The 11,088-nt window shown below is 44.3% G+C and overlaps 1 protein-coding gene across 1 annotated transcript in view; it reads left to right on the top strand.

Annotated features, from left to right (window-relative positions):
- The window catches only part of LOC114024071 (obscurin-like), a 291,936-nt gene that overhangs the window by 50,412 nt on the left and 230,436 nt on the right, over positions 1-11,088 (top strand). Inside the window, 5 exon segments of the mRNA XM_027836906.1 lie at positions 1-55; positions 2,494-2,769; positions 4,838-5,113; positions 7,950-8,225; positions 10,994-11,074. The exon segment at positions 1-55 is cut by the window's left edge and continues 99 nt beyond it. Coding sequence (XP_027692707.1) covers positions 1-55; positions 2,494-2,769; positions 4,838-5,113; positions 7,950-8,225; positions 10,994-11,074 — 964 coding nt within the window.

Genomic DNA, 11,088 nt, shown 5'->3' with positions numbered 1-11,088 from the left:
GAGTACACCTGTGAGGCCGGGGGCCAGAAGGTCACCTTCCGCTTGGATGTCAAAGGTTAGTCCCTGCAGGGTCACTTCTTGGTTGTTTAGCTCTGGCTGGAGAGGAATCTTGATGTATCTCTGAGCTTCTCTTTATGGCTACTAGTACATCATTGTGTGTACCCTGGGTTAACTTCTGGGCAGAGATGAGAAACAGAATGCAGAAATATTTGATGGGGAAAGAACAGCACAAGATAGTGATTAACATGATAAAAAAAGATCTGAGTGTCTGAGTGAATTCTCAGATCAGTAAGCTTCATTAACAGCTACTCTGTTAATCCCAGTAAATGGGATAATTGGGGGACTTAATGAGGATAAAAGAGACAAATTCTCTTGTCTGTTGGCCCCACCATTTCACAACAATTGCTCTCTAAGTGGGTGATGTAGTGTTAAGTCAATGACCACACAAGGGAGATGAAGGACTGTCTTTTCATAAAACTTTTTGTGTCTGAAACCTCACTTACTGGAATGAAATTTGGGGAAGGTATGTAATAGCTGGCTTTTGGTTTCATCATTAGATACTAGAACAAGACAATGGTCCCCAGGGTTCTTAAAGAGTGTCCTAGGCCTTCAGGGTGTGTGTGTAGGGGGGAGTGGGGAAGGGAGGGTCCTCTGGCTTCAGGTTTGGTGCTGTAAGAAAGGAGGAAAGAGAGGAGAGAGAGACAGAGAGAATGAGACAGGTAAAGGAAGGAGAGGAAAGGAGGAGAGACCTATAGACATAGACACATAGACACAGGGAGGTATAGAGAATATAGAGAGGTATAGAGGTGTAGCTGGGATCCAAGACCATTCATTTTACATAACTGAGATAAATTAGACAGTAGTAGAGTTTATCTTCAGTCATCCTTGCTACTGAAGGGGAGCTAGGTGGCACAGTGGATAGAGCACTATCCACTTAGCCCCATTAGTCCATCCCACGGATGTGTAAGAGGTCCCTCTTCTCCCTTCCTCCTCATCTCACATTGCTTGGGAGCTATTCTCTCTTCCTTCACCCCATCGCACATGAAGAGTCCTCCTTGCCCAAGCTAGCCCCTCAGCATGCACAAGTGAAGCTATTCCATCCCGTCTTCTGCAGCACGGGGCCAGGTAGTCAGGAAGACTCATTTTCCTGAGTTCAAATCTGGCCTCAGACACTATTAGAAGCTAGTGTCTAAAATCAGGGAGATGACAATGTCCCAGGCCTCATCTCTCAGGCTCCCTACGGAATATTGTGTCTAGTCTGGGGCAGAGACTGATGCTGGTAAATGTCAGTGGATGGTTTTGAATCCCCCCCGCTTCTATAGCTATTTACAACTAATAGAGTTAGGCTATAGTAAACGCCCGTTGTCATTTGAAGGGAGCCAGGAGTCAGGAAGACTCATTTTCCTGAGTTCAAATCTGGCCTCAGACACTTCCCAGCTGTGACCCTGGACAAGTCACTTGACCCTGTTTGCCTCAGTTTCCTCATCTGTAAACTGAGCTGGAGAAGGAAATGGCAAACCACTCCAGTGTCTTTGCCAAGAAAACCCCAAATGGGATCATGAAGAGTCAGACATGATTGAAAAATGACTGAACAACAAATTAGAGGGGAGCTGTGCCACAGGTAACTGAAATCAGTGGATAAAAATCCCATTTTAATTTTGAACATATCACACGTACCAGATGACAATAATAATTACAATCTCTTATAATATTGTTATAACCTATGGAGGCAGAGTGGTATAACGAATAGATAGACAGCTTCAAAGTCAGGAAGACTCAGGAGGAGAGATATGAAATGATATCTTGAAAGGATGGATGGATCAAGTGGGGATTTTTAAAGTTAGGGACATGTCTAAAGGCAATATCAAAGCCCCTTGCAGACAGAAAGGGATTAAAGATAAGTGAGAGGGTAAGAATGATAGTGGGGACAACGTGCTGCAGAAGACGGGATGGAATAGCTTCACTTGTGCATGCTGAGGGGCTAGCTTGGGCAAGGAGGACTCTTCATGTGCGATGGGGTGAAGGAAGAGAGAATAGCTCCCAAGCAATGTGAGATGAGGAGGAAGGGAGAAGAGGGACCTCTTACACATCCGTGGGATGGAGCTGAGCTCATTTCTCAACAAACCTAAAGAGAAAATGCCCAACAGATACGGTGTAGGTCAGTCAGTGCATCCAGCTTTCCTTCTCCACAGACATATTTTCTGTTATCTGTACTTGAGGGGAATCACCTCTCCTTTGCAGCATTTTTAGAACTTTCCTGATTCTAGAGGATCTGTCTCTCTGTGCTCCTCCCACTGGCTGTTAGGAAAATTTCCTCCATCCAAGGGTCTCTTTCCTTTTTTCTTATTTTTTGAATATTTAGAGCATCTAATAGACTTGGGCTGGGGCCCAGTCCTTCAACAGCAAATTACTCACCTTGAAACTTTAGTTTTGGTAAGGTGACTCAGTGCCCTGAGTAGAGTGTCTTTGACCCTGTGTTTGTGATTTTCCCAGAAACCCCAGTGGTGTTTGCCAAGGAGCAGCAGACTCAGAGCAAGGTGGAGGCCGTGGCGGGTAGCAGTGCCACCCTGAGCTGCGAGCTGGCCCAGGCCCAGACAGAGGTGACCTGGTACAAGGATGGGAAGAAACTGAGCCCCAGCCAGAAGGTGCACGTGGAGGCCAAGGGCCGGGGCCGGCAGCTGGTGGTGCAGCAGGCGGGGAAGGCAGATGCTGGGGAGTACACCTGTGAGGCCGGGGGCCAGAAGGTCACTTTCCGTCTGGATGTCAAAGGTCAGTCTTTGGGTAGCAGGCTTGGCCCATTATATTTCAGGATGAGAAGCAGGGTATCACTTCTAACCTGGAAAGGGCAGCAAATGCTTCATGTGGTCTAATATCATTATTTCTGTGCCATATTCTGGGCACTGATGACCATCTCCCTTCTTTCCTTACCTCCGTCTCCATCCCCCCGAAACCATGAGAAGATGGCAGCGTGGCACAATGCTAAGAATACTTGACCTTAGGGGACCTGGGCAAACCAATTCCCTCTGTGCCCCTAGAGGGAGCTAGGTGACACAGTGGGTAGGACCCAGGGCCTGAAATCAGGAAGACTCGATCAAATCCAACTTCAAACACTGATGAGCTGTGTGACCCTGGACAAGTCGCTTAACTACCATCTAACTCACTTTCCTCAAATGTAAAGTGAGAGTAATAATAGCACCTGTCTCCCAAGGTTGCAGTGAGGATCAAATGAGGCAATATTTATAAAGTGCTTGGCACAGTGTGAGGAACACAGCAGGTGCTTAATAAATGCTTATTTCCTTCCTTCCCATTTTCTGAATTGCCTAATAAGGAATGAGGCATGAAGGTCAAGGTTCCAAGAATCTTAAGTCTAAATGTGCCATAGGAAGGGGACCAATGCCCAGTCCCCAGGTCAGTTAAGTCTTCTCATCCATGCATACTAGGAGGCTGGGGCCATACCTATTAAACTGGGTTTGTCCAGCTCACGACACATAGGATAAGATCTGAATGTTACATGCAAGGTACAATGAAGGAGGCTTTTACCATCGAGACGATCGACAGGGGCTTCTTAGAGGAGGTGACTTTTAAGCATAGGTAGGCACTTAACCTTCCAGGTAGAGACGGGCACCCAGGGTCCCTTTGGGTGGCATGGGCTATGTGGAGGTATGAGAAAAGCCTGGAAAAGAAGGATGGTGCCAGTCTGTGGAGGGCTTTTAATGCCAGGCACCTCAAATTGACCACACCTTCAGCTACCGTCGTCACCACTTCTGGCTTGAATGAGCTCAGACTAGATCATTATTGCCTTGTCTTAAATAGCCTGAGTCTCCCTGATTCGAGTCTCTCTGCACATCCTCCAGGTAGCTGCCAAAGTGATTTCCCTCAAGCATAGATCAATCAATTCCAATGATTTCCTATTGCTTCCAAGATCACATATAAAGGCCTTCATTTGACCTTTAAAGGTCTTTCCAACCTGGCCCCTTCCTACCTGTCCAATACACACTCCCCTCCATGTGTGTTCTGTGGTCCACTCGCATAGGTCTGCTTGCTGTTCCTCAAACACAAAATTTCATCTCTCATCTCCATGCCTTTTAACCGGCTGTTCCCCATGCCTGGAATGTTTTCCCTCCCAACCTCCAACTCTCAGAGTCTCTTGCTTCTTTTAAGGCTCAGCTCAAGTGCCATCTTTTAAGAGGCATTTCCTGGTCCCCCCAGCTGCTAGGGCCCTGCCTCCCTATCCTAACCCTCACCTTCATCTCTATTTGTCTGGTCTGTTATGATTTTGATATATTATCCTCCTTCCTGTCCTTCCTCCCCATTAGAATGTGAGCTCCTTGAGAGGAGAGAGAATTTTGCATTTTCTTTGAATCCCCAGTGCTTAGAGCAGTGCTTGGCATACTTAATAAATAAATTCTTGTTGAGTGATCCATTGATTTATCCAACACTTCCAGAATATTCTATATAGGTTATCTTATTTGATCTTGGCACACACCCTGTGAGGTATGGAATGCAAGTATAATTATCCCCATTTTATAGATGAGGAAACTGAGGCTCCATGAGATTCAGATCTCCTCCCACTCCTGCAGCCTTTCTGAATGACAAGAAACTTGAATCTCTAGAGATATGTCCTCCAAAGATCATAATACAAGGTAGAGCAAGACCTATGCAGAGGAATGGTTTAACAGGCACAAGAGATTACAAAACAAAGGAGGAATAAAAAAAAAAGACTCAGTTTTTCATCATCTCAAATCAGTTTTACTTGACGCAGATCCGCTGGTGGAGAGGAAACCAGCCTTTGTCTCTAAGCTGTTGTCTCTAACCCTTTGTGTTCCTCCCTTCCTAGAGCCCCCAGTGGTGTTTGCCAAGGAACAGCAGACGCAGAACAAGGTGGAGGCCGTGGCTGGTAGCAGCGCCACCCTGAGCTGCGAGCTGGCCCAGGCCCAGACAGAGGTGACCTGGTACAAGGATGGGAAGAAACTGAGCCCCAGCCAGAAGGTGCACGTGGAGGCCAAGGGCCGGGACCGGCAGCTGGTGGTGCAGCAGGCGGGGAAGGCAGATGCTGGGGAGTACACCTGTGAGGCCGGGGGCCAGAAGGTCACCTTCCACTTGGATGTCAAAGGTCAGTTGCCTTGAATCTGGAGAATCACAATTCCTTCTGATTTGAGGGTATATAGATAGATTTGTGTGTGTGTGTGTGTGTGTGTGTGTGTGTGTGTGTGTGTGTGTGTGTTACCAACAGCCTGGAAACTCTGGGGTTGTGAGGCAATTTAATGATTTGGGAAGATTAGGAAAAACCCAGGTTTGTTCCTTACTATCTGGACAAATTGATTGATCTCTCTGAATTTTACTTTCCTCATCTTTAAAACCAGAAAGTTGGACCCAGATAATCTAAATGTTAATATGAGTCCTAGCCAAGGGCATCTATGGTTTTTCCTTCTTTAAATTGTTCTAACCTTAGCAAGCACTAACAAAACCAAATATTCACAAAAAACAATTTTTAAAAAATTATGTACACATAGCGTGGTAGATCTAGTCCAGTCTTCTTTTTTACTTTTTGTTGTTCAGATCATGTTCAATTCTTTGTGACCCTATTTGGGTTTTTTCCCCCCAAAGATACTGGAGTGGTTTGCCATTTCCTTCTCCAGCTTGTTTTTATAGATTAGGAAACTGAGGCAAACAAGGTTAAGTGACTTGCACAGGGTCACACCGCTAGTAAGTGTCTGAGGCTGGATTTGAACTCAGGTCTCCCTAACTCAAGGCCTGCCACTCCATCTCTTGTGCCACCTAGCTGTGCTCTTTATTTTTCTACTTGTGAGGAAATCAAGGCCCAGAGACTTAGATGACTTGACCAAGACTACCAGAAACTAAGGAAGGATATGAATCTCTAACTCCGAATCCAGTGCTCTTTCCACCATGATAGCCTGTTTCTCATGACACTTTGTCATTGCAAACTCAAAACTTTGTTGTTGCAGCATTAAAAAAATGCATATATTAACTTTTGAGAGGCACTGAGGTAAAGTGGATAGAGAGCCACCCTCAGAGTCAGAAAGACCTCAGTTCAGGTTCTGCCCTTGACATATACTGACCAGGTGACTATGGGCAAGTCAGTTAATCTCCGTGTCCCACACAGCTATCTGAGACTGTCACCTGCAGAACAGCTTTTTGCATTGGTAGATGGAGTTTTTCCCTGGAAGTTCTCTACATCAGTGAAATAAAGACCTGTCAAAACAACAACAGAAAATTAACTTTAATAAGATAGAAATGGAGACATCTTGTTTGCTTCTGTCCCTTCTTAAGTATTTTTCTCTAGGATTTTTTTTTCGAATTTTGCTGCTACTTTTTAACAAAGGGCCACCTAATCAGAAAACCAACCCGAGATGTAACAAGAGTCAAGGTATTACTAAAATATAGGATTTTTAAAAGCAGTAATGTAGAAACAGTCCCATCAGTTTCCTTCATCAATCAATCAATAAGCATTTATTAAATGCCTACTATATGCCAGGCACTGTGCTAAGTGCTTAGGATATAAAAAGAGGCAAAAGATGGGCCCTGCCCTCAAAGAGTTTACAATTTAATGAAGGGCTTACAGCTTTATTCAGCATTTTTCATACAGAAGTGTCATTCTGAAATCTATTGGTAACCACTGATCAATTCTGGTTGAGTCATAGAATCACAGGCCCACAAGATATGGTCCCAATGAAAAGAGCCCTTATGTATCATCTAATCTGTTTCTTCCATTTTAAAGACAGAACTGAGTCACTTAAGGTCACATTACTACTAGGTAGACAGAACCAAGGCAGTGAAAGTGCTGGAATTTAAGATACAGAAGTATTCTTTTTTTGCTATTAGTTTTTTTATTATATTTTATTTTCAGTTCCAAATTCGGTCCCTCTTTCTACTCCCTCCCCCACCCATTGGAAAGGCAAGAAATACTGTACTCACTATACATATGAAGTCATGTAAAACATATTTCCTCATTAGCCATGTTGCAAAAAAAAAAAGGCAAGAAAAATAAAGTAAAAAAAATATACTTCAGTGTGTGCTCAGGGTCCCTTAGTTCTCTCTCTCGAGGTGGCGATCTTAAAGAAAAGTCTGGATCCTCACTGGGTAAATGGACAAAGGGTTTCATTTTTTTTAATCTGACTGCTGAGGTCCTTTCTAACTGTGCGGTACTGTAGTCCTATCATTCTCTTCTCCTTAACCACATAGACTGTCCCAAAAGTCTCAGTGCCATTTTAAACTATCAAAGTTATTTTATTTATTATTAAAGGTATTTTATTTTAGCTATTAAAGCTACTTAAGCTTTAATAGCTTAAAACTGCACCAAGACTTTTGGGACACTCTGCATATGGGGGAACTTATTCATACTAACTGAGGAGAGTGATGTCACTTTGACTTCCAATCTAGTTTTGAAATGTGAGCTGTGAATTAACTGTGTGTAGCAATTCCCCCATTACTTAGACCCAAAGTGTCCAAGTGCAGGCCAAGTATATTGTGGCTAACTGGAAGGTGTGGCCCACCTGAGGTATTTAGATAGCTCTGGGAATTTTTCCAACATCAAATCTAAGTCTACTTCCCTGAACACCTGTGGCCATTGCTCTTAGCTCTGTCCTCTGGGGCCAAAAAGACCAAGATGCACAAGATGAGATTTGAGTGCCTTGCATTTCTAACCTACAAGCCTAAATCTACCTGTAGAGTGGGCTCTTCCAAATTATAGCCCCTCTAGTGCTTGTAGACTCCTGAATTTCCCAGAATTCCTCCCTCCTTCTTCTGTCCACTTATCACCAACAGCTTGTCAGACTGGTGGTAGTTTCACATTTTGTGGTAGTGTCATCTAACATGTGGCATATATCCACTTTGAGAACCACTTTGACTCCAGCCTTCAATTTCTAGAAAATGAATTAGTTCTTTGATCTTCTGTTCGTCCCTCTGTATGTTTGTTCCTCCCTTCCTAGAGCCCCCAGTGGTGTTTGCCAAGGAGCAGCAGACACAGAACAAGGTGGAGGCTGTGGCAGGTAGCAGCGCCACCCTGAGCTGCGAGCTGGCCCAGGCCCAGACAGAGGTGACCTGGTACAAGAATGGGAAGAAACTGAGCCCCAGCCAGAAGGTGCACGTGGAGGCCAAGGGCCGGGACCGGCAGCTGGTGGTGCAGCAGGCGGGGAAGGCAGATGCTGGGGAGTACACCTGTGAGGCCGGGGGCCAGAAGGTTACCTTCCATCTGGATGTCAAAGGTTAGCTTCTCCAGGGGTTCATGAAGCATTCTAATTCCACTGGGGGAGTTACATATAGTCTAGATACTGTTTCGGTTCTCACTGTTATTTGGATTTCTTTTCATAGACCTGTTTCTCAAGTCTTGCCTGGCTTTTAGTATCTTCCTCTCTCCCCCTGACATATGTACATTCTATGTACGTTCTTTAATTTTAAAGGGGTTTTGCTGATTTTATTTTATTTTTTAAACTAATTTTTTTAATCAACAAAAATCTATTTTCTCTCCTTCTCCCTTCCACCCTGTCGTGACCCATACAGAAAAAAAAAAACAACAAAATCTTTTTAACAAATATGTATAATCAAGTAAAACAAATATCTAAATTGGCTGTGTCCAAAAAGTTGAATCATTGTGCACCGTGAGTCCATCCCCTCTCTGTTGGGAGCTAGGTAACATGCTTCATTATCTAGCCTCTGGAATCAAATGGTTGATCCTTGCATTGCGCAGAGGCTTACATCTTTCAAAGTTGTTTGTCTTTAAAAGCAACATGTACCTTCTTCCTATCTTGTTGCTTAGAGGTCCTTATAACTTTGGCTGTGCAGGGAAGGGTTATGTATGGTGTCCTGGGCTGTACCTAGTAGCATGTGGATGCCTAAGAGTAGTCAAACATCTCTGTCTCCACGACTTCTCTAATCTTTGCCATCGCATAGGATGGAGCTGGAGAGACTGCATATGGCAGTGAAGAGAATGCCAAGAGATGGCAGGACATGGTGGACAGACTTCTCAAGTTGGAAGACCTGGGTTCAGATTGTGCCTCTGGCATTTAATAGTTGTATGAACATGGGCTAGTTAAATCAACGTATATTTATCAAGCTCCTTCTCTGTGTCAGGAACTGTGCTAAAAGCTGAGGAGACTAGGAAAAAAAAAGGTGAAACCAAGAGTCCTTGATCTGAGGGAGCTCATGATCTAATGGGAGAGACAACGTGCAAATGACTGTGGACGAATAAGATACAGATAAGATAAATTGGAGATTATCAACCGAGGGAAGGCAGTAGCCTTTTATAGAGGGGGTTGGGAAGAAGGTAGGATTTTAGCTGGGATTTGAAGGAAGCCTGGGAAGAAGGTGGAGGTGAGGAGGGAGAGGATTTCAGTGTAGGGGATAGTAAGAGAAAACGGCCAAAGTCAGGAGTGTCCTGTGTGAGGAGCCCAAAGTGTCCCTGGATCGCGGAGTATACGGGGGTTATAAGGCATAAGAAGAATGGAAAGGCAGAAAGTTGACCTACCCTTGTAAGTCTCAGTTCCTTTATCTGTAAAATGAGGGGAAAGGACTTGACTTCTCAAGGCCTTTCCAGCTCTATGTCTGTGGACCTGACAGAATGGACCTGAAGTCAGGGGATACTTGGGTTCGTAATCTGACTTCTACACTTATTAACTGTGTGACCCTGGGCGAGTCAATCCACCCATCTCTGAGCTTCAGTTTTCTCGTTTGTAAAATGGGTCTAAAAACACGTACGCTTATGTCCCCACACAGGGTAATTGTCAGTGCTTTGTAAAGCACTCATGACCTTGTAAAAATGTGACTTCTGACATATACTGGCTGTTTTGCCAGAAGAAAGGCACTACCTTAAACAAAACTGGGCTCATCTTACTTGGGGCAGGTCGCTTCTGGGTACCCTTAGCAACCGCAGCAAGCTTCTGTCCTCTCACACTTCACCACTACGTGTCATTGTTTGATGCTTTTTTAGGACCTTCGGTCGCTGCAGGCTCTCACGTTTTCTTGTCCTGCATAATGCTTATCCATGTCCTTACATATAGTCTCCATAGAAGAGCCCACTTAATGCGCTGGAGTCCTTTCCCTGGTTATTTCAATACCTTAAGGGTACCAATGTACAGGGGTGTGTGGAAGGTATTCACTCACACTTTAAAGTTTAATTTCTATTACTAACACTTTCTGATTTGTAGCGTCTGACCATTTCTGAGATTTTAATGCTCACAATGGAAATTGCAGTGCACCCCCGCCAATATAGCACTGCTCATCTCCTATCTAGCATTCTCCCTACATAATCAGTTCAACTTCTTTCTTGTTCATAGACCTGGGTTCAACTCTTACTTCAGGCAGACATGAGCTATATGATTCTGGATAAGCAACTAAATCTCTCTCAGACTCAGTTTTCTCATCTCTAAAATGAGCATAATAATAGCACCCATCTCACAAGTTCAAAGGGAGGCCTAAATGAACCAATGTATATGCAAATCTTATAAATAGAGTGCTTTATTGATGAATTATTATGACCACTTATTATTATTCACACGTCTTCTTGATCTCAGAGTTCTTCTCTGGGTATGGATCCCCTATAATCCTCTGCTCTCGAGTTTCTCCTCATCTACTTAGGTTAGTTGTTGGGTTATAGACACGCTGTCACAAACCCATGTAGAATCCACACTTTCTGACTTGATCAGATATTCTAGGGCCGGTGCCCCACTGGCAGAGCCTTTGAGAACCCAGAGTCTCCTCCATAGCACAGTGAAGCACCAGAACATTTGAATGGAGAACAGTCATCAGTATTATTTACTACAGCTAGAAAATTTCTTAGCTTTGAGGTTTCACTTTCTAATAAAACAATCAATACTTTACCGTATCCATTCTGTATACTGAAGATGCTGAGAATGAAGGATGCTCGTGTTTTGGGAACCTAGTGTTGCCTTTGTTCTGCTAAGGCCTAGGGGACCAGAGGGAAGCCTTCCTTTTTCTTAGCTGTTATCTCTAATGGTTCATGTTTCTCTCCTCCCAGAGCCCCCAGTGGTGTTTGCCAAGGAGCAACAGACTCAGAACAAGGTGGAGGCCGTGGCGGGTAGCAGCGCCACCCTGAGCTGTGAGCTGGCCCAG

Source organism: Vombatus ursinus, unplaced genomic scaffold (assembly GCF_900497805.2).
Source record: "Vombatus ursinus unplaced genomic scaffold, bare-nosed wombat genome assembly UNPS02014820.1, whole genome shotgun sequence".
Taxonomy (NCBI): domain Eukaryota; kingdom Metazoa; phylum Chordata; class Mammalia; order Diprotodontia; family Vombatidae; genus Vombatus; species Vombatus ursinus.
Note: the sequence above shows the minus strand (reverse complement) of the source record. Positions and strands in the feature narration are given on the sequence as shown.